This window comes from Falco naumanni, chromosome 16, assembly GCF_017639655.2.
Source record: "Falco naumanni isolate bFalNau1 chromosome 16, bFalNau1.pat, whole genome shotgun sequence".
In the NCBI taxonomy this organism is placed as follows: domain Eukaryota; kingdom Metazoa; phylum Chordata; class Aves; order Falconiformes; family Falconidae; genus Falco; species Falco naumanni.
In genome coordinates this window covers 4,044,096-4,072,082 of record NC_054069.1, presented here as the reverse complement: position 1 = coordinate 4,072,082, position 27,987 = coordinate 4,044,096, and the positions used below count along the sequence as shown (strand labels likewise).

The 27,987-nt window shown below is 54.4% G+C and overlaps 1 protein-coding gene across 3 annotated transcripts; it reads right to left on the bottom strand.

The window, feature by feature from the left end:
* Positions 1–22,599, bottom strand: ST14 (ST14 transmembrane serine protease matriptase). 3 transcript variants are annotated; one of them, XM_040616178.1, is made up of 19 exons: positions 21,509–22,599; positions 10,575–10,734; positions 10,210–10,337; positions 9,551–9,621; positions 8,915–9,075; positions 8,425–8,460; positions 7,804–8,041; positions 7,531–7,670; positions 7,003–7,100; positions 6,405–6,514; positions 5,313–5,443; positions 4,927–5,031; positions 3,829–3,936; positions 3,297–3,410; positions 2,975–3,103; positions 2,332–2,518; positions 1,944–2,218; positions 1,530–1,666; positions 1–1,178 (listed from the first exon to the last, which is right to left on the bottom strand). In XM_040616178.1, exons 2-19 carry the CDS (start codon positions 10,729–10,731, stop codon positions 1,017–1,019), a joined length of 2,487 nt encoding a protein of 828 aa, XP_040472112.1. In that variant the 5' UTR covers positions 10,732–10,734; positions 21,509–22,599; the 3' UTR covers positions 1–1,016. The 3 variants fall into 3 exon arrangements, with proteins under 3 accessions (XP_040472112.1, XP_040472113.1, XP_040472111.1); XM_040616179.1 differs by lacking the exon at positions 21,509–22,599 and adding an exon at positions 19,419–19,474; XM_040616177.1 differs by lacking the exon at positions 21,509–22,599 and adding an exon at positions 19,145–19,263.
* Positions 22,600–27,987: the final 5,388 nt, after the last annotated feature.

Below are 27,987 nucleotides of genomic sequence, written 5' to 3'. Positions count from 1 at the left end.
TTAGAAAATATCCTCGTTTATTAGAGCATCTCCACTCCACATAGTTTTACAAAACAAGGTATTTACAGGCAAGGAAGGGGCTAACTATGCTCAAGTGGAGCGTGCTCTGCCAGGGGAAGGAACAGGAAAAAAGAAACAAAATCAGCACATTCATGAGTCACATCGTTGCATTTTTTTTCTCTACAAAAGTAAGGTAGGTCGTAGAGTCTGGTGGCTGGCACAGCTACCCCTGGTGTCGTTGCAGAGGAGCCCCCCAGACCATGCTTGGGGAAGCCCTGCTGCTCGTCGTGGAGCACAAGGGGAAGGGGCACAGTGTGGCACAACTCCTGAGCAGCTGCGGTGTAGCGTGGCAGTGCCAGGACCTGCGTGCCACTGCCTCCCTCGGGTTGAGTGCCACCAGGGCTGAGACAAACTCTGCTCTTTCAGCCCCCCAGCCCTGGGCTCGGCATGACCAGAAGCTGATGGGGACAGAGGACGGAAGGAGGAGACCAGGGCATGGGACACTGTGAGGGGAGGGGACCCCCAAGGGGCTCCCCCCAAACCAGTGCGAGAACTCCCCTTTCCCACCCCCCCATGACTGAAGACCAGAGAAAGGGGTGCGGATGGCAGTTTGGAAGCAAACAAAGGAGAGTTTCAGGATACAGACTGCTTCCTTCTGGAACCCGTCCCAATAAAGTTTGCCTCTAAACACATCGAGTGTTTGTTGGTTTTTTTCTTTTTTTTTAAAACGTTTCCTATACATCTTGAATGACTGGTCAGTCAAGTCGGTTGGGGGAGCTGTGCTAGCTGACCCCCCAGGGACAATCTCTCCTACTCCAACCATGGATTTCTAAGTTGAGATGTGAGAACAGTACTAAGGGCTAAGCCAAACCATCAGCTCTGGCCACTCAGTACCCACACGGAGTCCCAGGCACTTGCAGCGAGGTAGAGGGAGGGTCAGTGTTCACAGTAGAGGCTGTGCGCTGCCGGGAGGACGGGGCAGCACCAAGTGGCTCCAGCCAGCGGCGTCCATGGCCCTAGAGCCCCGTCTGCTTTTTGATCCAGTCTCGCAGGCTGGTGAGCCGGCTGTAGACTCCAGGCTTGTTCCTCTGAGCGCAGCCATCGCCCCAGCTCACTATGCCGGCCAGGAACATCCGAGTGCTGGGCTCCACGCTGACCAGTGGGCCCCCGGAGTCTCCCTGCACAGAAACAAACAGTAGCATAAGCACCAACGCAATAAACCAGCCTCACCTCACCACCCATTCCCTGAAGCAAGTATTTAAGTGTGGCAAGGAGAGCCACAGCACAGAGCTAAACAAGTGGCCTATCTTGCTAACGAAGTGATAAACTCGAGCGTGGCTGCGCTGTTCTCCCGAGAGACTAAGTCACGCGTTGACACAACGTGCTGCCTGTTGTATGTGGATCCTCCTCATTTGCTGCGTATCAAATGTGGAGGCACCATAATAAAAAGGGCTGAGCAAAGGGCCTGCCTTCCTAACCAAGGCTCCTCCTCAGCCCCGAACCCGAGTGCCACCGTGCCGCTGGCCTACCTGGCAGGCGTCCACGCCACCCGTCAGGATGCCCACGCACATCATGCGTGGCGTCAGCTGGTCCGTCAGCAGCTCGTTGCACACGGTCTGGTTGATGAGCCGGATTTCTGCTTTCTGCAAGATGGAGGCTCCGCTGCCTGCGAGGAAGGGGAGCAGCGTAAGTAAAAAAAGTGCACAGAATTTTGAGGTGGCATTTCCCTCCTGTTGGGGCTCTGAATGACCAACTAATTGCCAGCCAATCCGCGTTGCAACAACCCCCTTTTCCAGCAGGACCCATGAGCTTTGTGTGCTCCCAAAGGAGTCCCATTCACTTCCAGTCACGAGACGAGCCAATGTATTTAAACTCTGTCCAGGCAGCCCCCCTTTTCCCTAAAGCCACAAGCAAAAATCCATCAAGGCGACGCCAGCACTCACCTCCTTCCATGGTCGCTCCCCATCCAGTCACCCACAGGTCCTTGCCCACGGGGAAGTTGTGGGTGGCATCGGGCAGGCAGATGGGCTGGACGACGGAGGAGAAGGTGACAGGGGTCTGCAGCTCCACCACGGCGATGTCGTAGTCGTAGGTGTAGTCGTTGAAGTAGGAGTGGGAGATGATGCGCTTGATCTTCCGCGTTTGCACGTTGGCACCGTTGCGGTTGCCCTGGTCGGTCAGGCCCAGGTACGCCGTCCACAGGCTGGGCTCCGAGTACCTGCACGGGGCACACAGCACAGGGCAGGGTGAGGCCCACAGACGCCACCTGAAACTGTTTCCCTGAGAAATGCCTGTACAAATTGTTGGGGTTTTTTCCTTCCCTGACCATACCTGATGCCCTGCAGCTGCAGGAAGCAATGCGCCGCCGACACCAGCCAGCTCTCGGAGATCAGCGAGGCGCCGCAGATGTGGCCCTGGCCCTTGACGTGGAGGCTGACCTGCCACGGCCATTCTCCCACGTCCGAGTTCTGCCCGCCGACGATCCGCGACTTCCTTATGTAGGAGCGGATCCCACAGTCTGGGGAGGGAGGAGAGGTGCTTGGTTACTCCTGCTGCCATCCAGCACCTCCCCGTTGTTCCTCCGCGATGCCTCCTACAGTGCAAGTGCCCCGTTCCCCAGGCCAGGGAGGGCCAATGCTATCAGCACAGGAACACAAATGCTAAATTTGCTAAAGTATTTACTTGCCCAGCCTGTCAACGTGCAGCCAAACCCCCACATTATCTGTGTAAGCCCTCCCGAACAACAGCCGGGCTCAACGATCTTAAAGGTTCTGTCCAACATGAACGATTCGATGATCCTGTGGCACTCCGCAAGCTGCTGAAGAACACAGCTTGGCTATTTTCAGACCAAGCTATCACACAGAACCACCCCGGGGCTCTCCCCACCCCACTGCAGTGCTTCTCTAAGTGAGATGCTTAAAGAAAGTGTTTCTGGGCCCAGACACCCAGGTGCCCCCTTCCCCAGGGTACTCACTGCAGTTGTGCTCATCAGAATTGTCTTCGCAGTCCTGCTCCCCGTCGCACTCCGGGTTCTGTTTGCTGAGGCAGTGCCCGTTGTGGCACTTGTACGTGTATTCCGTGCAGGGGACTATCGCGGGGACCGCTGCGGGTAGGACAGAGGGAGAGGGGTCAGCCCCCGTGCTGGGGAGGTTGCACCATTCATGAGGCCTTTGTCTCTTCTGTCCATCCCCAGGAAATCGCCACCCCGTGAAAAAAAACGCGCCGGGATGCCCAGCCCCGAGGGCAGCCGTAGGAGGCTGCCTTGGAGGGGAGGTGCCCCCGCAGCCCACCCTCACCATTGCTGCAGCTGCCCTCGTCGCTCCCATCTTCACAGTCGTCCTTGCCGTCACACTTCTGTGCCTCGGGGATGCACTTCCCGTTGTTGCACTTGAAGCTGTCAGCTGCGCAGCCTGGGGAAGGAGCAGCTCCTGAGGGACGGCCGGGCACCAATCCCACCGCACCCCCAACCCGTGGCTGTGTCCATCTCCCTTCTCCCCGGAGGAGGAAAGCCTCCGCAGCTACGACACACAAACGCCCGTTCCTGCATCCCTGATCCCCTCCTCTCCAAGCTGCACACCACCACCGCCCATTTATTCAGCCCTTTCTTTCCCCACACCTCTGCTCATCCTCATTTCTCTCCTTCCAGCTCTCGCGGCTCCCACGTGCGCTCGAGGAAGCTGCCCCAGGCGAGGCCCTGCAGCTGGCCGCTGCTTTGGGTTTCTTGCCTGCTTGTTCCCAGCACGGCACTCGCCTCCCTCCGCTCCGTGAGCCTCCACCACCCCCTTCGCCTCGCTCAGGCCCTCAGCCCTTGTGGGGTGCGTTACTCACTGCACTGCAGCTCGTCGCTGTTGTCGCCGCAGTCGTTCACGTTGTCACAGACCCAGAACTTGGGCTTGCACCAGCCGTTCTGGCACCTGAACTGCTGGTCGGTACAGGCTGAAAAGGGAGAGCGAGGAATCAGGGGAGACACCTGGAAAGGCACCTGCGGGGTCACCAGTGATCCCTCCGCCATCGCATCCACCGCAGCGTGACGGGCAAACCTGGGCAGCTCTCCCAGCAGGCATGCAAGCGCGTGGGAGCAAGCACACCAGAAAACGGCTCAGGACAATGCACATGTACGCGTGCAGCGCGCTTAGGCTACGGCACAGTATTTCCACTCTTCTGGGGAACAAAACTATCTGGAGATCTGCGACGCCTGGGGCAGTTAAGGCTAAGGCTGACGTTACAGCAGGACAGCCAGGGGCAACCACTTCAGCAAAGCAATCGCTGCCACCGGTGGGATGCACCTGAGGAACCCGGATCCCGGTGCTGGCAGCCAGGCCGGCAGCACACTCTTCCCCAGAAAAGAGCCCCTACCCTGGGAACGAGATCCCGAACCAGGGGATCCCCTCCTCTCTAATTAACTGCAGACCCCGGACCATACCGTTACCTATGGGCTAGCTCTGCTAATCCAAGAGGAAAACTTGTTGCACAAGGAAACAACTCCTGTGGATCAGATGGGTTTTCCAAAGGTGCTCGCAATACCCGCCCCGTTCCGTAACACAACGCGCCCCTGCACAGCACCCAGCTCAGCCAAACCCACTGCGGTCCGGAGGATGGCATAGGAAAACACATTCCCATCTGGGAGGGACTGGAAAGGGAGGGAGATCCCACTGGGAGAGGGCTAGGCTAGCACGACTCCTACGCTGGGAAAGGATCCCAAACTGGCTCCCACACTGAGCGCCTCTCAGGGCAGCCCGGGGGAACAAGGCAGCGGCGGTGCCAGCGAGCGAGGCGGGCGGCAGGTGACTTGCAAAGCCTCAGCGCCACGGGACATCACCCAGAATGAGCCCAGAGCAAACCCCTCCCCCCCCAGGCACCCCAGGGCGGCGCGGCCCTTCCCGTCAGTCACCAGTCACCAGCCGCAAAGGAACGCAGGAGCCTCACCGCAGGATCTCTCGTCGCTGCCGTCTACGCAGTCCAGCCACCCGTCGCAGCGCATGCTCCTGTCAATGCAGCGGCCCGTGTTGCAGGCGAACTTGCCAGGGCAGGCTGGGAGGGGGAAAGGGAGAAAACAACACGTGAGCCTTCCAGCCGTCCCCTCTGCGTCCCTTCCCCAAAGCACACCACGCTCCCTGTGCCTGCTTACAGCACCCAGCATTAACAATGCTTTTCCCTCAGAACAGAGGAGGAATACAAGGAGGTTTGCATGGAAAATAAGGCATGCTCCTATCCCCCCGGGAAAGTACGCTTCCCAGTTTACACGGCAGCTTAAGCACAGAAGAGGGAGAGCCAGATCAGTTCTGCCCCCCAGCCTCAGCGTTTCAACTCACGATCGCTGGAGTCGTAGGACAGGTACTCAGCAGAGAAGCCAGTGTCTGTGTAGGACTGGTCTGAGTGGAACCGGACCTCTATTTTGTTGGTAGTACTGGCCACCACAAACTGGGAACGCTCCCCGCAGTACCTGCAGGGAGAGAGAGCAGAGGCGAATGAAGTGCTGCAGGTCAGCACCGAGCAAACCTTCCTCCACCCCCGAGCCCCCCATCGGCGCAAACGGAAGGTCCCTCGCACGCCCAGAGAGCGAAGGGGCAGGCGGCAGCTCTGCTTCCACCCCAGCCCACCGCCCCTCCAGGCCCGCGCGCAGGAGCTGAATGCTGCTGCTGCTGGCAGAAGGTTCAGGCTGGTCGCAAACCCCAAGTTGTGGCCTTGGAAGCGACTGGGAGCGAGATCGTCCAAATCCCTGCCTGACACAGCGACACCTCTGATCTCAGAGCCACCGTGTCTCGGGATTTGCCAGCCCAAGGCTGCAGGGCCCCATCCCACCGCAGGCTGGTGGGAATCCCCTAGGCAGGCACCACCGCAGGAACTAGCCAGAGCCACAGGTGCAGGTGCCGGCTTTGAAACCTTCTCCCTTCAAGGAAGGGTCAGCTCCCTTGCCCAAAATATTGTGAAACAAGACGGATCACTTCCCCTACGCAGTACCAAGTTGTCTTTTCAGCCCAGCTTACAGCAGGTTGTGTAATAGCCAACCGTAAATTAAACAGTAGATGCATCACAGAATGCAACGCAATTACCCTAACGATGGAGATTTGCTCGTTCAAGCAAAACCACACCAGATGTTTCTGCCTTTCTGCATGCGAGGCATGCAGTGCCACGCTCCACAGCGCTCGGGGTGGGGTGTTCAGCTGCAGCACGCCACAAACCCAGGATCTAACCCCCGCAACCAAGCGTGTGTCTCCCCTCTCACCACGGGGCACTGAGCAGGTCACTCCCGAGCACCCTCCTGCCTCCCCCCCCATCCCAAAGAGCACCGGCACACTTGTTCCCGCAGCAAGTTTAAGGAAAGCACCGGGCGCTCTATAGCTACACGCAGCCCCAGCACCCCAAGGGCCAACGCGGTGCATCAGACAGCACCTGACACCTACCTCGTGCCGTTGATCTGCACGTAGTCCTTGGTGCAGGAGCTGACTGGGATCCCGGGCTCCAGCACAAAGAACATGTTGAAACGCACCTTCACGTTTTTTTTAGAAGGAACCTGCAAAAGGAAGCAAGAGTCAGTGCTGTGTTGCTTTCTGGAGGATGGTCAGGGGAAAGGGTTGTGTCTTGGGGGAGGACAGAAAATTACTGATAAGGGAAAGAAGTTCACTTCCCAGAAGGAAGAGAAACACCTTCCCAAAAGTCACCACAGCTCTCGCCAGCCCTGGGAACCCAGATCAAACAGGCGCAGAGAGCAGGGCTGAAGCCAGACCTCTGCTGACAGTGCCTGTTCTCCCCGGGCAGGAGGGTTCCCCCAGCAGCAGTTTTGCCAGCAAGCGACTGGCCTGGCCCAAAGCCCACGTGCTCTCGTGCTTTCTGCGTAATGCTCCAGCTACTGGGGGCTACAGCGAGCCTCACACACAGGGCTGAGGCCCCTCGCAGCCTCTTCTGCCTTCGGCACCAGCTCCCGAAGCCTCCCCACAGTCCCACCAGACTCTAAGCCTCTGGGCAGCATCTGCTGCGAGCGAGCAAGCTTCATGTCCTCACCTCTATGTTCCAGACACAGTCCGTGACCGGGGGGTAGTGTGCTGGGTAATAGGGAGTCGTGAAGGTGCCGCTCTCTCCTTTCAGAGTCCCACCGCAGACTAGCAGGAAGGTAGGAACAGGTTAGAGATTCAAAGAGATGTGGTTTTCCCAAGCCTTAGCTGGCTATCACCCGAGGCAGGAAAGGAGGCCGAGGCAACCGTCTCTAACAAGGTTAAGTCAATCACTGGAGAGAGCAGCTCTGCTCCAAGGCTTGGAGAGAACCCAGGAGATCACTTAGGTGCTCCCTGCGTACATCAATCTGCATGTCTAATCCACAGTTCTTCTTCTGGCCTCCTCAGGGGACATCATTATAGCAGCCAAGAGCACTGTGGGCAAGGCAAGCTCCAAGAGCTGAGATGTGACCTCCTTCCATGAATCCCAGCCCTGGAAGCACCCCGGGGAAGCTGCCCACAGCCACAGCCACAGCTCCCTCTTCAGCTGCCCGCAGCAGGGAGAGGTGGGGGGAACCGGGCCAAGGCCTCTGCTCACCTTTCATCTTTGGGAGCTGGAAGAACTCAGCCTTAAAGCCAGGGAATCTCCCCTCCTTGTTGGTAATCAACGTGACGAGCATGACGTTCTGGGAGGACAGGAAGGTCAGGTTGTAGGAAGGGGCGTAATTCCCACAGAGCCTAGGGAGTAAAGGACGAAATCCATTAGGCACAGCGAGCCTCAAGCAGGGTGGCAGGAGCTCAGTTACCAGCAGGAGTGCTTAGAACCACGCCAGGATTCGGTGCTGCACAGGAACCCAACGGGGACACTCACCTGACCAAAGCGTGGGGCTCCACGGGGCTCAGGGAGTTGTACACCTTAATGTAGTCACTGTCATCCGTGCACGGCTCCAGCTCCAGCGTCTTGAAGGTCAGGCTGATGACAGCGTTGGCGTCCGCCCTCAGCGTCCAGTAGCAGAGCGCGTTGTTGGGGTACGGGCTGTTGGGGAAGCCCGGCGTGGTGAAAGTGGTGATCTCCCCTTCCTTGGCGTGGAGGGAAAACATGCAGCTCTCTGCCCGGGAGAGCAGCCAAGAGTTAACAAGGCAAAGCAGGAGGTTCTGCCCTGCCTCTCCCTGAGATGCTGAGCGCAGCACTGGTCAGCACTGGTCACGCAGCACTGGTCAGCACTGGTCACGGCTCCCCTGGCCGCAGGCTGTCCCTTGCGCATCAGCATCCCTCTGCAAAGTGACACACCGGGAAAGGGCAGCCAGAGCCAAGTGCCACTGCTGGACAACAGCAAGGGCTGTGCCGCAGCCTGGCCGAGCTCAAACCAGCCCCGAGCAGCACGCCGTGCTCTGCCTGCATGCACAGCACCCCTGCTCAGCCCCTGCCCCCTCCCGCGGGGGAAACCACCACCGCAAAGGGGCCGTTACGAGAGTGAAGAACTGTACTTACTGTCCCGAGCGGAGTAAGCTATGCTGGGGTCGGCAGCTGCAGGAGAAAACAGAGGTGGTGTCACATCCTTTGGGCTGTGGAAAGTCCCTGGCACAAAGCTGAAGTTGTCCCCAGGACCCACACTGATCTGGCCTTGCTCGTGGGCTCTGTCCCTGCGAGCCAGGGTGAGGCTGCTCCTGCCTGGGCTCTGGGGAGCCAAGCGATCAAGCTTCTCCTCTTCAGGAGGGAGGATTCATCCCTGTCCCTCTCCAGAAGGGCTCAGAGGGGAGCACAGAGCGTTCCAGCGAGGGGCAGTGGGTCTGTGCAGCATCCCCTGGGCATGCTCAGCCCATCAAAGCAGTGCTGTGAAAGCCGGGTCCTTACACTCACCCTTCAGCGGTCCCCGCTGCCCCAGGCACCCCGGGGAGGGCTGCAAGCGGCAGCTTACCCCTCCAGCGACACGCGCCCCAGTGCCACACAGAGACCCAGGGACAGCAGAACCAGCACTCACGGAAAGCAACGACCGACTCCACCTTCAGCATGGGGTTGCGCAGGCGGGGGTTCCACCTCTGGATCAGGCTCTGCGTGTCTGCCATCGCCCTGTCCAGACTCTCCGCCCGGTACTTGGGGACGAGGAACTCTGACCAGTAGTAGGCAATGATGCTGCCTTCGCTGCAGGGGAGGGGCAGTTATGGGGTGAGAGCAAGGACAGACAGGAGGGCTCAAGTAGCAGTAGAAGAAGGAGCCAGGCTACTTGATGAGCCGGTTTTGGAGGATGGCCACGGGGAAGGGGGTGTCCCAATGACAAGTTAAGCAAACTGTGCCCAGCAAAGGCCCCTGCCAGCCTGGGGACTCCCTTTCAAAGGTGCCAGGCACCACCCACTGCAGTTCACAGGGCTCTCTCTGATGCACCATACCTAGATTTCCCCAAGACATCTCCCTCAGCATACAGTGATGAGGGCTGGCAGAAAACAATGTGCATTTTCAGGTCGCTTTTCCCTGCCCACCCCTCAGCAGTGTCACTCAGGGTGACTACTGAGGTGTCTCCATCCCCAGCAGCCCAGGTATGAGGGTATACGGCTGCACGACACCTCAGCATCACCCTCCTCCATTCCCAGACAGGGCTCAGACAGCACCTGACACTCACCTGAAGGCAGTTATCACTGTCTCTTTGTGGTAAGGGCCAATATCTGCATGATTCCTGTAGATCTCCTCCACCTGAAAGGTTTAAAGAAGGGTGTTCGGCATGTCTAGAAGCAAGGAGAGGGGAAAGGCTAGCGACAGATAGAGCATCAAGCCTGCTATGGAAAATCAGCATCGCTGGCTGCAGGGGGCAAAGAGAGGAAAGGGAGAGCTGAGAGTCCCAGAAGCGCCCAGAGCTGCACGCCACAGCCTGCTCGACAGGACTCAGCTCGCCCCGCTCTTCCCTGGGGGAAGCACAACGAGTACCTGAGTCTGAGGGGAAAGGCAAGACCAGCCACAGCTTCAGCACAGAGGGCAGACACCCCCCTGCCTCAGCTCCCAGCCCTGACTCATCCACCGACCCTGGGATTTGCGCAGGCAGCCTCCGACGGCACACGCCGGGTTGCAGAGGCAGGGAGACGCCGCGGCACTGGGCTGGAGCTGTGGTGCCAAGACCCAGCTTCAAGGCAGGCTCCCTGCACCCAGCCCAGTGTGTCACGACAGGCAGGGAGAGCTGAGAGGAGCGACAAAGCTCCATGCAGTCTTATACACAAGATCCCTGTGACCACGAGGCAGGAGCAGAAAGTTCTGCTTGCAGGAGGAGGGATGCAAGAAACCTCTTACCGTGCTCTTCACCTTCCTGGCCAGCATGACGAACTCCGGCGAGCTGGAGTTCTCATAAGCATCGAGGAAGTCCCAGTTCAGAACCCGCAAGTGGCCATTGAAAACCTTCTGGACGGCCACATTCCTGTCTGGAAGGCAATGGTTTGGCATCAGGAAGAGCAGTCTGGGCTGGGCCCGTGACATAGCAGGTCCCCAGTGACAGCAGCTGGGGCAGGGGGGAGGAAAAGGTGTTGCCCTGCTTCCCAGAGCCTTCCCAGAGCTACAGAGGTCACGTGTGAGCAACACCAGATAACAAAGCTTTTCCACGTGGATATGGTCCCAGGATATCACCCTACACACCACCACCCACCAGACATCATACTCACATTTGAAGTGCCAAACCAGGAGGCCGGTGATGAGAGAGATGAGCAGGAAAACAACGATCACAACGGTGACAACCACCCGCCGCTTCGGACCGCGCTTCTCCATCTTCTTGGAGTTCATGGCAGGGAGGAACTCCACACCTTCCTCCAGGTTGTTCATGTCCTAGGAGAGGAGAGAAGGCAGGACGGTGGAGAGGCTGTTCCCAAAGCCTGGTTTGGAGAGGTCCAAGCACAAAGCAGCCTAGAGCAGAGCTACCTGCACGCAGCAGCTCCCCAACACGGAGAGCACACGGCACACCTCCACGCCGGCAGCTCCGCAGCCACCCCACGGCAGGACAAACCCTGAAGGCTTTCACTTTGCTTTCCTGCACACACCTAATTCCTTTTTGGGTCTAACACAAGGTCAGCAGCTCCAGCAGGCTCAGGGGCAAGGCCACACACCCCGCCGTGAGGGTGGTACGTCAGACGCCCACAACCTCCAGGATCTCTGCCTGCCGGCAGATGAAATCACAGACAAAAGTCACCCCTGCCAAGCGCTCGCTATGCGGCAGGTGTGTCACCTGCAGCTCGTGGGGCACAGCTATCAACAGTGTTCCCGTAAAAGAAGAAACCGAGCCACTTCCTTTACGTGTGCGCAACTCTCTGTACGTCTCCTGGGCCCACACAGCACTCCCCTATTTCTGCTTGGGATTCTCCGTTCCGCGCAAACACCCACCCAAAGAAATAAACCAAAACACTCAGATGGCCACAGACACCCCCCAGGCTCTCAGGACAGGACGTGTTGGCTAATGAAGAGCGAGCCCTAAAACAGCCGCCCAGGAATGAGGAATGACAACTGTCGGGCACAGCGCTCTGCCACCACCGCCCCACACGGGGCCGGGTGAGGAAGAGGAAGGTCTCTTGTCACAGCACAGAGCCCTGCATCGGCTGCGAAACCCTCGGTGCCTCGGGGTTTCACTTTCTCGCACTTTCGGCTTGCCTGCCCTCCATCCCCTGCCCCGCTTGCCTACCTGTCCCTCCTTCCTACCTGTCCCTCGGGCCCAGGGCAGCTGCAGATCCAGATGTTTTCAGAGGACCCCACACAGCCCAGAGCATCCTCGGGGGCCCAGATCGGCACCCGCTCCCCTAGCACTTCCCCTCCTCGCCCCAGCTGGCTAATGCGTGCCGGGAGAGCAGACCACATCTTCTGCTTTCTTTTCGTGCCTCCTCCGGGCAGGAAGGGCGCTTCGCCTGCAGCAAACTGCCCAAACCATGAGGACGCCTCACCTTTCCAGCCACCACCTTCCCATTTTCCCCTCTCCCGAGTCTTACCGCGAACCCGGCAACTCGGGGGCTCCGTATCACTTGTAATCACTTGTAACTTGTATCACACACAGCAAGGATGCCACAAGGCAAAGTACCAGCCAGCACAGATTTGCTGCATTCACAGGCATCCCCGTGCTCCGGAAGGGGTAGCGTCGCCACAAACAGGACACAGGGTCAGATGCTGCCAGGGCTGACACAAACATATGCTAACAACTCGGGTTAATTGGATGCAAATCTCACAAGCTCTCAAGACAGGGAAAACAGGGAAAACAAAGGGGGATCCTGTCGACAGAGGGACCTCTGAGCCCTCCGCGCTCTCCTGCAGACGCCCTCGCTACACTTTCCTTCCCTTCGGTGCAATGGTTCCACCGCATCGCCTTTCCCGAGCCTGCTTTGCAGGAAAGCCCGGCTCCCACTCGCACCATTCCCTGGCTCCTTTTGCCCTTTTCTTCACCCGCTCCCTGACCTGTCCTCCCACCCTCCACACCACACCAAAGCCTCTCCTCCCCGCAGCGTTTGCCAGAGGCCCTTTACAACAGAAAGGGAAGTGGTAGGCACCTTCCTCCTCTGCAAACACTTACTAGAAGGCCGTCAAGACCAGAACAACCTACCAGCTTTTGAACCATCTGCTCTCAGAATAATCTGAGTTTATCACTCGACAGCTCTCCCCTACAGCACAGGGAAGGAAGCCTTCGTTCATTTGGGAGATTTACTGCAGAAAGAAACCGACGTGAAGCACAGCATCTCCCAGGTGCCAGGCTGCTTCTACAACCAACATCCAGCCACCACCAGAAGAAAGAAAAGACTCGGCTGGACCACAGAGGACAATCCCACGGGGGATGCTCTGATTCCAGTTAGCCTTCTGTGATCATACAGGAAGAACTTGAAAATATAATCCAAGGAAACCTGAGAGCAGAACCCCCACAAAATAAAGCTTAAACACATACAGACTTTCTAAACGAAGAAACTCTGCGAGCCAAGTCAAGATTGCCTGGAGTTTGATGCACCGTCTGGCTCCCATCAGTTTCCAAACCATGCAAAATCCTCCTAAACCAGGTAAAGAAAAGAAACAGGCCACAAGTCTCACAAGCATCTCCTATCGCCCACCTGGCAGTGCCAAGCCTTCCCAGGACTTCCCACACATTGCTGCTGTGAGCAGAAAGAAAAGTATTTCATTCTCTTCTAACATCTGCAGGAGCCTGTGGCAAGAAAAACAGCCCCAAGGGCCTTTTCATTTATCTATATATCTGTATACACACACACTGATGTAGCTGTTCACGCCGCAGCAGCTTTGCCAGCCTTCCTGGGGTCAGCGAGGAAGACCGGCCTGCCTCCAGCTCACCGGGGAAGACAGCATCTCTGCGTGTTCTGAGTAACAATTTGTGGGCCCAAGCTGATAAATCTTGGCCTTAATAACACTCCCCTGGCAGGCTGAGTTCAGCTAGATGGCATTCCTCTCCTGAAAGAGGGATCTCACGCTTCTTGTACGAGAGGTGTAGCATTACAAGGGGTAGCAGCAGCAGCACAATGAAATGGGGTCTCCTCTGGCTACCGGGAGAGCAGAAAAAAACCTATTTTGAGACAGTATCCCCTTCGGCTGAGGGTACTGTCGGTCCTCTGCAAAATCCCCAAGTTCAGTTTTCCCAAACTGCCAGACGAAAACGGGGCTCAGCTGCCAGCAGGAGATACTGCTGCACAAAGCCAGACTGCACAACGCTGTGGCCGATGTGTTTTAACATCATCTTCGAGCTAAAGGTTATGTCTTTGCAGAGAGAAAACTCTTAGACAGGAGCAACTAATCAGCATGATTAAATCAGAGGTAATAGATAGCTCCCCTCCGCCTCCAACGCATACAAAGGCACACACTGCTCCAGCAGCTGCAGCGAGACCAAAGGAAATTAGGCAAGAAAACTCACTGTCTGATCTTTCTTTAGACAATTTCACCGCTCTTCTTGGGAAAAAAGATCCTAAACCTGCTAGAGTTTATAGCACGCCTCTGTCAGTTTGTTCTGGCTCCAAAGCTGAGACAGCAGTGACAAGCACAGCACCAAGAGAAATGAAAGGAGTGTGGGGACTCCTAGGGAGGTTATTTTTCTTATTACTCCCGTACAAAGTGCATAAGCAATCACTGACACTGTTACTTGCCAGAAGTTACCCGGTGACTAGAGGCAGATATGAGCCTGGATCCCAAGAGGTTTCCCTCCCTGCCCTCAGTTCTCTGTTGCAGATCCCCCCCTCCACCATCCTCATACCTTACGTACGCCATTCTATTCCCCAGCCAACTCGGACACCTGCGTGCAGCTGCTTTGAAGAGCTGCGTGTCTCGCAGCCTGGGTTAGCAACAGCAATTCCTGCGAACTCTCCTCAACACGAGGCAAAGAATCTGGAGCATCCCACAAGCACTACCGGAATGCCAAATCAGGTCGGGAATCAGACAGGCCGTGTTCCAACCTTGGAGTAAGAGGCTGAATCTTCCCTGCCCACACTCAGCACGAAAAGCTCCCATTTGACCTCAGCACCCGAGTCGGCTGCGCGCAAGCGGCTCAGCCTCTGCTCTGCGCCCTCACTGTGCTGCACGTCCCCTTCGCTGCCACCACTCCTGCCCGTCGGGAAAATACCTCCTCTGCGGGGCTGGTCACCAGCCTCTAAGTTAAGCAAAAATCAGATGGAATCAGAAGCAAGGCAGGGTTGAAAGATCATAGTTCAGTCAAGCAAAAGACAGCTGCAACTTCAATCTCCTTCAGCTAACCGTCACTGCACATCTCCCTCGCATGTACCGAACAGTCCGTCCCAACGGCAGATGTAAACCCGACAGGATCTGTCCGCACATCCTGCTCTCACCTCGCCCGTGGTTCCCCGAGAAACCATCTCTAGCCCAAAGTGACTCAAGGTCTGACTTGCCCTTCTCAAGGAAACTACTCCAATAAACATTATTAACAGAAAACCTTCCTTGATATTCTCTCCGCCTTAGTCACAGGTTCGGTTACTTCCTCTTGCTCCTCCTCGCTCTGCCCTCCCCACCACCATCACGGCGGGGCTCCCTGTGGCACTGTCAGAGGTTTCTGGTCACAGCGTCAGCCTGGCTGGTGTGACTGCTGCAGCCACGTGGTGCCCTGGCAGGAAAGACACATGCCAATCAAGTGAAAGGGTCAGAAAGACATTTCTGCTGTGCCTCGGTTTCCCCGGGAGTACCAACTCCATAAGGGAACTTGGAAAAGGAGCGCACACAGACAGATTTCTATCACATTTGCAGGTCTCCTGCACACAGACACCTCAGAAGTCCTATGCTTAAGCAAACCTTCCCCCTCCTCCTCCGTAAGTCAACCACACGATATATTTTTAGACGGCAACCATACTCTGCCAGACTGGACAAACCAGATGCAGAAGTGACTAATTCTGTCAGCAGGAAATTCAGCGGGCGCACAGGCATGGTGGGAGCTACCACAGCCAAGACTGGACTGGAGATGCTTTCTGGAAAGCAGAGATGCCCCCCCCCCCTGCAAAGAGGGATTGCAAAAAGGGTAGGATGTGCCACAGGGTATGGCTCTCCAGCAAGATTTCTGGGATGCGTACAAAGTGGGGGTCCATCTGGGATCAGCCCACGGAGGCTGATTTCTGGCTCGTTTGGCGGTTCCAGCAAGACAGTGTGATGTGTCCCAGGCACCGAAAGCCTTCACTGCTCCCCTCTCCTCCAAAACAGACGTGCCACCTCTCACTCAGTGTCTGCATCTGGGTTCTCTGGCTCCTGACCCACAGAAGGACTGGATAATTTGTTTGTCCAGCACCAGGCAGCTGGGAGACTCAGCTGCTTCCCTTGACTTCTGCCATATTCCAGACTCTGCCCCGCCACAGGACTGCTCGGGGCCAAAGCTGTACAGATCACAGAAGGTTAGGGGCAGGTGGGCAACCAAGGCAGCCTCACTGCAGAAGACCCACTGCCTGGCACTAACGTACACAGCCCAGAAAAGGAACCCATAAAACACCGAGTCGGAGGTGGCCCCGGGAGGTCTCAGATGAAGCAGAGTCATCCAACTACGCGGTTAGACTCTTGCTGGTAATTACACCCTGTAGATCCCAGCCTGTGTATCCAAGAGGCAATTCCCACCTCCCCTTTTCCAGCCACACCTGCCTCAGGTGGTGTTCAATAAAAACTAAAATAAATATTACATGAGAAATGTGAGGAATGAAACCTATCGACTCATCAACCAGCTCGGGACACGGCCAGCGAGCCGGGATCAGAGCTTGGGACACCCCAGCCTTTGAGATCAACAGGGCAGAAAGAGCCAAGAAAGTTATCTTTCCAAACCCTGAGGTTTCCCAGATTGTACTGAAAGCCAATGCCAGCTTTGTGGTGCTGGCATAAGGGGAAACAGCCTGCTTCCAATAAAAAAAAATAAATAAATCTAGAAGCTGCTGACACATGGTGTGCCCAGCGTGCAACTCGCTTCACCCAAGCAGCTCAAGCGCAGCTACCAGCTCTTGAGATCAACTCCTGCCCCGACTCTTGCTGCAAAACCCAACACTCCTCCAGGAAGAGATCTGGTAAGAGTAATTTCCTCTATTCCCTTCTTATTCTCGGTAAGAAATAACAGGGAAACAGCACACCAAGATCTAAGTTCTTGTAAGGCATATCTGTGCTGCGTTGCCCCAACATGGGAAGTAAAACACCGATTTCATAATTGTTTAATGTTAAAATACTTCACCAGCGTATTATTTTTCATCTTCGGTTCTGTATTAAGGGCAATGACACTATCAAATGGTGACGTCAGGACTAACAGGGGAATATGGAGCAGGAAACAAAGGATGCGGAGTCCTCCAGACTGTCTGCCTTCCAGGCACAGAGGGCAAGTGCACACGAGTCACACACACCTGTTTTCACACACCAATTTCGAGCTCAATCCACTACAGCACTCAATCGCCTTGTGACCATCCTGAGTCATACAAGAAACCAAATTCCTTTAGGTTTATTACGGAAGAAACTGAAGTTAATGTTTGCACAGGACAGCACGGGCTTGGCTTGCTGCCCTGCACCAGGCTCATCAGTGCAGCTCTCTCAGTGCAACGCAGCAGCTCCACAAAAGCGACCCCGCTTCTGATTTGTGTTTGTGTTGTAGCACAGACGTTTATGCTTAAGTCTTAGCAGTTCTTGAGGAGAAGTGGGAAATAAAGCTAGAAATAAAGCTAGAAATAAAACCACCTTACAGGCCTGATCCACGTAGCTATGAGCCATGAAATTCCTCCCTACAACACACATTCCCAGACCAGAAGAGAAACATGCCACAGATGCAAATAGCTTATTTAAAACACTCTTATATCTTTCCTGGCACAGAAAGCACCGTCCGTGCAACAAAAATGCTCTCCAGCAGCTTAACAAAACCAGCTGCACCCCAGACCTCGATGAAACCCTCCACCTCATCACTACATTTCGCCCATGCTCCTCACCGACCTTTACAGCTTGGAGGCGGATCTGGCCCATGACATTTGAATGTTTGGAGGAACAGGAGGGAAAACACCTGCATCTCCAAGCTGGCGAAGCCTTTCCCTGGCAAACCCATCCCTGTTACCGGCTCCCTGCTCTGCCCCAGCCTATCGCCCGGATATAGCAGCAGGTTATTTGCAAGGCTAGCCCTGGTGGCCTTTGGATGGAAACGGCATATTCCACCCCAGGCAGGGCGAGAACCTTTGCTCAGATACCTTCTCCACAGCCAAGCCCTTAAGAGCCCTTAAAAAAACTCTCGTTGCTCCCTCAGTGGTTTTACAAAGTGATCTTTTGTTTGCTGAGCAAAGGTCTGGGGCGCCCTTGGTTGGCCTCAGCTTTTTTTCTCATTGCACCTTCCTTATCCCTGCTTGCTTTTGGCACCGACAGCAGTAAAACTGGCCCGAGCAGCTGCTCACCCACCCACTACTACCTGACACAAAAGCCCCGCATCTTTCCGAGGAAGAGAAGCAGCTTCTCCTCACTGTGCCCAAGAACTGCCACAGCTCCTTCTCCACCTCAGGAGGAGATGCAGTCCTTGCAAAACAACTCACAGTTCTTCCACTGTTACATTTATAGGGAGCCAAGTCCAACAACAGTCGGTCCACAAGGGACAAATTCCTCAGGCTGCTTACTGTCAGGAGGGCAGGTACCGTCTTCGGGGAAGTCCTGGATCAGATCAGCTCCTCTCAAACCAATGCGGGGGGAAAACTGATCCAGAACCAGGCAAAGGACCTGGCGCGCCGCTGTCCCACCGTGAAGGGACTGACTCGAGCACACAGCCCTGCGTAACGTGAGAACCTGCCCTCTGTCAGAGGGAGAAGCCGGGCCGGGGGCAGCAGGCTGCACGCTACAGTGTCACCCCGACCCAGCCGGGGAACAAGAAGCTCGAGCTGAATGGTATCGGCGAGAGCATCTCCTGATGATGAGAGAGTCACCGCAGCCCTGACACAGGCAAGACAGCGGGGGTGGAGGCAAGGGAAACCTTTTCTTGCTGTAGGCCAGCTTTCTGATGGGTGCCAATACCACTGGCTCCTTTGCCACTACCAGATAACAACTGCTAAAGCTGGCTGCAGAGACGGCCAGCAGACAGCCTGCAGCTGAGCTGGGAAGCGCTGCTGTCATGCTTTAACCTAAAAGCCCACTTTTGAAACAGCTCTGTGGCACAGAACAGGCTCTGGAGATGCAACCCAAAACCAACAGTCCCTGCCCGACCCTCAGCCAGAAAGACAAAAAGCCAAGACTACAGCTTAGGCTCGCTCAAGTTTCAAAGCACACTGGTAACGCATCGGTTAATTAACGAAGCCCCAGAGCCCTCGGTTAAAGTCAGACCTCCTGACGGCTTCAACAGGTTTAGTTAGATCTGTTGCTAAACAACCCGGCCCCACGCGCTGCAAACAGTTCACCTACACATAGTTTATCTTTACCCACATCCCCAGCACCTAGCTTAAGCCAAAATCAAAACCGTCAAGAGCCACGGCAACACCAGCATCGAGGCAGCCTTAACGCCGGCACAGACGGCTGCACTGCGGCGGGCAGGGACCTCCACTTTCCCAGAGCTGGTCTTTCTTTTCCTGCTCCATTGGGCTCGGCAGCATCCCCCGAACAGGTTCTCCTGACCTCACCCAACAGCAGAGGGGGAGTGGGAATCTCCTGCTTCCCGAGGGATCCCGAGCAGCCCCGCGAGGCTCAAAGGAACCAGAGTGAGCAGAGGACGAGGCAGCTCAGCAAAAGGCTGACCGCTTTTGGGAGAGCCCCGCCGAGCCCCCCCGGCACCGGGTGCCGCTCTCACCTGCAGCTGGGCGCTGTACCTCATGCCAGCAGCGGTGGGGCCCTGCTCCATGGCGAGGGCAGTGCCGTGCCGGCTCAGGCCGCCATGGCACGGTTGCTCCTTGCCTCGGCACAGCACGGCTCGGCACAGTGCCCAGCTCCTCCTTCTCCGCGCTCCAGGCAGGTGCAGGAAGCCGGAAACACCCCACAGGTCCCCCAACGCTCCCGTGTCCGGCTGTGACCCCCCCTCTCCTGCTTCACCAGCATCCACAGGGAAATTAAGGAAAACGTCGCACCTGAAAAGCCCTGCCCAAAAGCCCCACGCAGGCTCTGCATCATCCAAGGAGACCCTTTTGCCACGTGCTTTGCTTTAGTAAATGAAACCACAAAAATCTTTTCCCAACACAAGCCACCTCGCAGTCGGCAGGAGGGCTTGCCAGCAGTTGTGTACAGAAGAGTTTCCAGGGCTAAGCTTTATGTACCTAAGGTCTTACCCCATCTCAGGGGACAATCATTTTTTGAAACCCTGCTGCAAAGAGGGCACCTCTCCAGCATGCACGGGCACTTTTCAAGCCCATTGTTCCCCAAAACATTTGGTAGGCCGAGGCCACCAAAGCAAAATATTTCCTTTATCCCAGCCTGAAACCTGCTCTCAGCTAGGCTACAGCACTTTAGGAATAAGCCATCTCTTAACCAAACAGAGGAGACCAGGTGCCAAATGACAAGCCACAAGGCAGTCCGGCACAAATTCAGCACTCGTGCTGGCATATCAGCCACAGCTCCCGCGGACGGCACGGTATAATATTAAACAGTGCCCCCAGAGAAGAAAGGGAGGGACCAGCAGCAAAGCCCTGGGTTCTGAGAACGCTCTAATGCAGGTCTGAAAGAGGACTTTTAACACCGAAATCTGCATTCCTGATGCTGTCTTACTCCATCATTCTCCCCTTCTTGGAAAGATGACTTCCTTCCTCCCTCCAATATTTAGGCTTCTCACATTCCAGAGTAAGTCAAGATTAAAACAGCTGGAGCAATATTATCTTTCTTGGAAGGGTTCTCACCTTCTCTGTCCTACACGCGACAGTCTGTACCAACACGCAAAGCCTGAACGGGCCATCCCACCGCTGATCTGAACCTCTTTACACCAACTGCATCCAGCACAAACTGATTTTTTCCACACCCAAACATGTGAATCGCCCAGAACTCTGGTGCGGGTGTGACAGGAGCTGCCCACCGATTCGCACGCCACAGGCAGGTAACACTGGCTGGGTTACCTTTGTTTCCCCTCGCTCTAAAATGTCTCCTGCGGAGCGCAAGTTCTGCGTCCCTTTTGCAGGCGTTGCTCTGGGGGGAAAAAAAGAGATGGTCTCAGGTCTCTGATCCTGCTGTTTTCTCTCTAGGTGAAAAATACAATGTCACATCAGTGCTCTTAAAGAAATACCTCCACCATCACCTTCCCTGCTCCCTCAGCAGCTACCAGAATCCCGCCTGCTCGCTGAGCAGCACGCACAGCAGGAAGTATGTCTGGATTTAGGGTATTCCCTTCAAAAGGTGGCTTTGTTAGTCAGCCTGCTGAAACCACCCGGCTGGCTGATGTCAGGAGCTGCTCTCAGCTCCCCAGCTGATGCCCAGCCCTGCCCAGCACTCCAGTTGTACAGCCACTCCCTGCCCGGCTGCCTGCTGGTGCTACAGCCTGACTCCATACCCCCATGAAACAGCAGGTGGTAGGTACAAAGCAGCTAGTCCGAGCTGAACCCGCTGCTCTTTGTCTCTGCAAATTTCTCCTGTTCAATTCATCTCCAGGCAGGTGCCAGGCTCTGGGATGTGCCTGCTGAGGGCAAGACGCAGGCGCACTCTCCGAGGTCTACGGTGTCTCCTTCCAAGATCCACAGCTCCTGGTTTCACACGGTGCTGTGAACGCCCTGTGTTTCCTGTCATCAAGCCACTGACATTTTACAAAGTAATTCATGAGCCCAACCGGCTCTTTGAACAAGGGGATGCAATCACTGTGGGGGAAAAAAAAGAAAGCAATACACGTGCTCAACATAAAATACCGTATAGCTGGGAGGCAGCCAGTTTAGAGCCCTAAATGATAGATTCCTGCTTCTTTGCTGCCAGTTCCTTGCTGCAATGATTTACTTCGTGGCTGTGTTGCAGTGATGGCTGAAGCACCACGGGAGGTGAGGGTGCCCTGCTTCTGGGCACTGTCCAGTCCCAAAACACCAAAGCAGCAATTCCCAATAAGCAGCAATTCCCAATAAGCAGTGTGCCACGTGTTTTTGTGGTAGGACACTTCCATGTGTCTCTCTGGTCTGTCTGAAGGATGCTGAGCCCAGCCAAGTCACTATGGAGAAAGATGAAACTGAAGCATAACGACCAAGCCACTTACCCACGTGCAATGGCAGCAGTCGGCAGGAAAGCCTCTGTTTCTTCCCACTTCTACCAGTTCACCCAAGAAATGCCTTCTCCTCCTCCTCTTCCTCCTCCTCCTCCTCCTCACGTTGCCTCTTCGTATCAGTTTGGCCCCGACAGCACTAGGAGAGCAGCAAGCGGAGGCTTAACACGCCTTTAGCAGGAAGGACAGCAGTGGCTTCAGGCACCGCTGAAATCTGGGAACCGAGTCCGTCTTGTCAGAACCGTATGCAAGTTCCAAGAGCTAAACCGCACTGAGCTCGACCCCCAGGAGAGTCCCAGAGGAGACAGGGATTAGTGGCAGAGAGGCAAACGTGGTCTGAACAGGTAGGATACTTCCGCATTAGCTCCCAGCCCTGGGAATGCCATCCACATCCAGTGAAGGAAAGGAAAAGACAGCTGCTTACGTAAGGAATGAAGGCAGGCTGCCTGCAGGGGAAAAGGCTTCTGGTGGAGGCAGTTCCTGAGAATTCTAGGCTGGAAAAGGAGCAGCAGCCATCCACACGGCCACACCGGTGAAGGGTCGGCTTCCGAGAGCGACAAAGGCTTTTCCTCCCTGCGGTGTGGCTGGAAGGATTCTGCTCCCAGCGAGGCTCGCACCTACAGTGCCCTCCCACCCAGATTCCTGCCAGACAGCCCCGAAACCACCCCGACCGTGTCTGCAGCTAAAACCTCCGATCCAATCCGGTCCGGCAACTTCCACAGCGATACAAAAGATGGGGAGAGAGATAAAACTCACAGGGTGTCCTGTTACTTTGCATTCCAAAGAGTAAATAAAAGGCTGATTCAGTGGGAGGAGAGGAAAACGTCATCTAGAAGCTCTTCGGTTTCTAGCTGAACCGGCAGCCCCCGGGAGAGCAAAAGGTGAGCAGAGGGTACCACTCGCTGCCCACCTGCACAGGGCCAGCTCCTCCTGCTTTCGGGCCTGGGGCAAGCTGGCTGGTAGTGATTCAGCCTCTCCATCTGTAATGCAAGAATAATTACTGTCTTTGGAGAATGGGACCTGTAAAAGTGCAGTGAGTTGCCCTCAATGGGCCACCTGCTGCTTTGAGGCAGAGCCCAGAGGTGGTGCTCCTTTTCAGAAAGCTGTTGAAGGATTAACTGTGTCATTTGGATGGGAACTTTTCCTTTGATGTCAAATGCTTCTCTCAAGTGCTCTGGAGTCAGAGTCCTGCTTCCAAAACGTGACTTTGGCAGGGATCACAAGTAGCTCTGCCCTCCTGACATCACGAAAGCTGGCCAGAACAAAGGGCACTGGTGACCAGCTTCATCCTGCAGATGACACGGGCATGTGAGCAAGCGAAGGACGCGGGCAGCGTGCAACAAGCTTGAAATGAGAAAGTCCACCGTCAGCCCTCCAACACGTCCCGAGGAGCTCTAAGACTCGTTTTCAAAATTAAGGGGGATCCTTCCTTGTGCCTCTGTTGCTAACGGTGCCAGCCACCTGACGGTCATGGGACTCCAACGGGAATCCAAAGCACTGGGAAGCACACCACAGGATCTAAGCTTGCTCCCGGGACTACTCTGTTAGCTGGGTCTCTTTCTTGAGCTCTTCCGTGGCTTGTGAAAGCAGAGAAACCCTTTTTGGTGAGCTCTGAATCAGCAACAGCAGTGTTTGCCAGCCAAGCTGTAAGTGCGACAGAGTGGACAGGCTTGATTGCCCGGTTTCTGGCCGTGGGTATTTTGAAACCTGGCTGCACACTGGGGCACGCCCGAGATTCAAAGCCAGTTAAGGTCCTGTCTGCCTAACAAGCTGCAAATGCCTAAGCCGAGGCCACGGCTCAGCTGGGGAAAGAGCTGCAGACAATGCCTTGGGATCACGCATTTCTCTTCGGTTTTTCACTAATGCGTAGAGCTCACCCATGCTCTCCTTATTTTCCACAGAGAAAAGAAGTTCAGACTTTGTGTTGGTGTTACCACAGCTGTTTACAACCGAAAAAAACAAGGACGCAGCTTTGACTTTTCACTTACTCCTCTATTTCCCTCACTTTGTTGGTGCAGGGGGCAAGGGACGGCGCATGTAGCGGGGTTTTTTGCTGTTTTGTGGCCCAGCTCCTGCTGTCGTTCAGGCAACAGCCTGCCTGATGTTCTTCCAGCTGCCCCTAGCAGGGTACGGTGAGACCACCCGTGCTGCTGCTGTGCCCACCCCAAAGCAGGAAGACTGGCTGCAAACTCAGCCGCAGAGTTCAGTCTGTCAGAGGTGAAAAGCAAGACATATGCTCCCCCAGATGACGCTAGTGCCCTTCGGGGTGAGGTGGCAGGCTGGATGAAACACGCTGCTGGCTAGATCAGGCTTGCAGACCTGCTCTAGTGCATTCTCCACCCCAAAACCAGGATCACCACGTATCATGTTTGTTTGGAAACTCCCCTCCTCTCAAGACATTCTGTTCTAGCACTAAGGTGTCCGTGCTTTCTGTGCGTTTTCGCAACAGCCAACCTAGATCTCCCTCACTGCACGAAGAACTGGTCAGCTCTGACTTACTTTCCCATGGCTCTTCTACCACTTCTCTGAAGCTCAGACATCTGTTGCTAACTCAGCCAGGGCTTGTGGGGTAAGGATGGTCCATGGGCTGGAGGAAAGCCCTGAGATTCCTTCCACCAGATGGCAGGGGGATGTGGGAAACATGCCTTACCTTGCAACCCATCTCGAGTACTGAGAGAAGAGAGCACTCTGGAAATACCCATGAGCTGAGAACAGTGGTTCCCAGCCAGTTAGTTGTTGCTCTCTGTGATGCTTGACTTATATCATTAAAAAAAAACACCAGGAAAAATACAAGGAAGGATTAAATGCAGCCCTAATCTAAACCCTGATACTTCTTGCCAAAATTGTTCAAATCCAGGCACGTGGACATACTCAGTGAAACCTTTCTTCCTACGGAAGGAGCTCCTGGGTTTGCTAACTCTGAGCAGCAGCACCCTTTCAGCTTGCCCACGCTACTTGGACTCACCTCCACAACACAAGCCAAAAAAATAAAAATAGAATAAACCCTATCAACCACACCCCAGCTCAGCTTTCTAATGACAAAGGACTCCTCCCTCTGACTGGGGGCTCTCTCCCTTGGTCACAGCTATCCAAAAACCACACACTAACCTTTCAGGTTGCACTTCAAAGGAACAGGGTGTTATCTATGTGACAATGAAGCACCCTGGGCTTTTGGGGAAATCCTCAGCTTTGCACATTAACATCTTCCCACCTGCCCAGCCATCCTAGTGCATGTTTGGAACAATCACCCAGTTAAGTCTATGATTTTTGGTAAGCAACCAGCTTCCTACAGAGGCTGCATGATGCTGCGACAACTGCAGAACTGACAGAGAAGGTAACCGCCCCGCTCTCTGCTCTGCACCAGCTTTGAGACCCCTTCAGCCATGGCAGGGGCCAGCCGAAGACAGAAGTGCGCTTTCTGTACAGGAACACTGTGAAAAGCAAACCTCACTACAACAGCTTGTTGCTTGTCATTAAGCTACTCAGGCCACCCCAGCTATGCAACAGAACTTGCCTTCCTTACAGGAGCAAAGCAGGGCAAAGGGAGAGCAGGAATTCAGAAAGTTGCAGTGACTCAAGGGCTTTTGACTGTCTGCCCATACCCATCATTTCACCGTGTAACTGAGAACACAGGAACAATTCTCACCATAGGCTGACTTACAAGTCACCTGCTTAAGTGATTTAAAAGCCCTCAGTGCAAATACTTTTTTTTGAGTAATCAAGCATATTTTTCTAGGTATAGAAGCGTGTTTCTGTAGGCATGTCTCATAAATACCAAGCAGACATTGTTTCCCCAAGCACAAACTGAAAATTTTCCACGTTGTCGCCAAAAATTCACTCAGAACGACACAAGAACACATTAAAGCCACTTCCCAAGTTTCAAACAATGCCAGCATCTCTGCAGGTCCTCACTTCCAGGTCCTTATGAGCTCCTCAAGCCATGTCAGCACAACAGGTATAACAGCGTGACCTTTGGCACATTTGCTTTTCTATTTTCCAAGCCATGAAGGCCTTACTCTGGGTCAGCACATCCACTTACTGATGCTCCCTGCTGTATTTGGTCGGTGCCTTCCGCTCTTGAAGCGGTGTGAAACCACCTGATCCTGGAGCTCAGAAAGACCAACATGTTCCTGCCTCAAGGATCTTGGTGCTGGCAAGCGAGTTATTTTGCTCCAGGTCTTGCAAACTGTGGGAAAGTGAGAAAATAGGATGCAAGGCTTACCAAATTGGTCTGGTAAATACTTCTAGACATAAGAAAACAAATCGGTTCTTAAAATATTTACCTCTGATTTAGCAGCTCTCAGGCTTCAACGCAGGATGCCACATACGAGATTGATCCATGCCCAAACGGATTAATTCACATTGAATGGGTCACTTGACGTGAGATGTGTCATCCCTAAATTAAATCATTAAAAACACAAATTTGAGCTACTCATCCAGAATTCTTTCATAGTCCACGGAAAGAAGTGGTTATATCCAGAGCGTGATTCATCCGACAAGACCAGCCAGAGGCAGGTCAAATGAATTGCCCTCCAGAGGTGTCAGCTGCAAACGCAGCCTAGGGCCAGAGAGTCACATTTAGCTGTCTAGAGGTTCACTGCACAAGAAAGATGTAGCTAGGCTACAATCTCTGGATGCCATAACTTCCCCTTTGTGAACGATACGGTTATTGTACTCCCTTGTTAGCCTCAGCTGTCCCATCACTTACCAGTATGTAGCAGGGTTGGACAGCGAGAGGCAGGGTGGGAGAAACGGTATCCATGGTGTGCAAAAATGACTCCACGTTTCAATATACCTTCACAAAACTCCCATAAAATGGTCACGCTAAGCTGGTATTCAAAAAGCTTCATCGACTCGAGCAATGCTACCCTGAAGCTTTTATCAAATGAGTGAACAATATATTAGGCTGCCGTTGAGGGATCCAGTGTAGCACTGAGGATCCACAACACATCCGATCGAGCCACATAAGCATGATTCAAGTAAATCTCAGATGGAGGCCAGTTGGTTGCTATGGGGCAACTACAGAATTAAATGTTTCTGTGGGAGCTAGCTTCCATCTAGGACACAGCAGCGCATCCTCCTTTCCCACGGCTCTGCCTAGTCCACACCGAGTCACTGTGTTTAAGGTTGTGGGGCCAAAGTCCAAATGTCAGACCGCCACCCCATAGTGCTATGTGAGCAGCGCTCAGCCAGAAGCATCCTGAGGTCAGGCACCACCTACCAACCTCGTGTCAGAGAGCTGAGTCTACTGCGACCTTGTTCTGGTTTCGATGGTTCAGGTTTGCCACATGAAAAACGAGTAACAGGGGCTTTGTACTTACCGAAAAACTACACCGGTGACTGCAAGGTATTTGGAAAACGAAGATCAGCTGCTAAAGATACACAGGTTGATGCCCCATTAACTATTGTTTTTGAAAAGGAACACCTGAAGTAACCTCGAGGTGAGTTCATTGGGTTATGGGGGCATCTTACTGAGGTATATAAATATAGATTTCCCCCATGATTTAAATAAAACAGAGCAGTTGTTAAAATAAAGGTTAGAAAGGTTTTCAATGGCCTGCGGCAGTTTGTGTAGCACGCTCAGTTCTTGTAAGCAATGATTACATGATATTCGCTTGATGGAAATAAACATCGAATCCACAGGTTTTAAGAAATAATCAAGGCTCCTGGATAACTCTAGCAAGCGTCTCACTGTGACAGAAACAGGCTGTGCTCCCATTTTTTAATTAAAAAAAAGTAACGGCAAAGACACATTAGGCTGAAAGCCCCTTTAGTTTCAGGCAAGACAAACAGATGGAAAACGGGTAACGTCAGTATAATACTTTCTGTAGGCCTTCTTCCCCTACGTGCGTGTGCCCCTGCCAGCTTTTACAGCAGTACTCCTCCGGAACAGCTTTCAGCGTCCAGAGCACGAGGACGCAGGAGCAAACACCACCTGGACAGAGTCCAGCTTAAAGGTGTCCTCATCCAGGGCCAGCATACACCAAAAAATTACCTCGAGCCCCTCTCTGCCCTTCAGCCTACTGTGTAGAAGTTAAAGGTTACTTATTAAAACCACGGGCTCTTTACTTGCAGTAGCCCGAGGGTTATTTTTCAACTAGAGTGGAAGCAACTCACCAGACGGGTGGCAGCCGAACTACAGCGCGGGCTGTACTTTGTTCTCAGAAGTGGGGAGCGAGCATATACTACCTAATCGAGCATGCAGCCGCTGGAAGTCAGAAGCCCACACAGCAACTGATGCTTCTTCCCCAAAAATTAGACTTACAAGCAAGGAGAACGGGCCTAAGTGAAGCAGCAACAAATGCAAAAACTGCTCACGTGTTTGCGATCTGTTTAGCAAAGACAGGATGGCAATGACCTGAACAGCAAGACTCTTCAAAGCAGCATCAACAACCTGAGACACACTAAACTTGTGGGATTAGATGCAGGTTTCTTGTTCTGTTAAACTTAACACTGCCAAAGCCTCCTGCGTC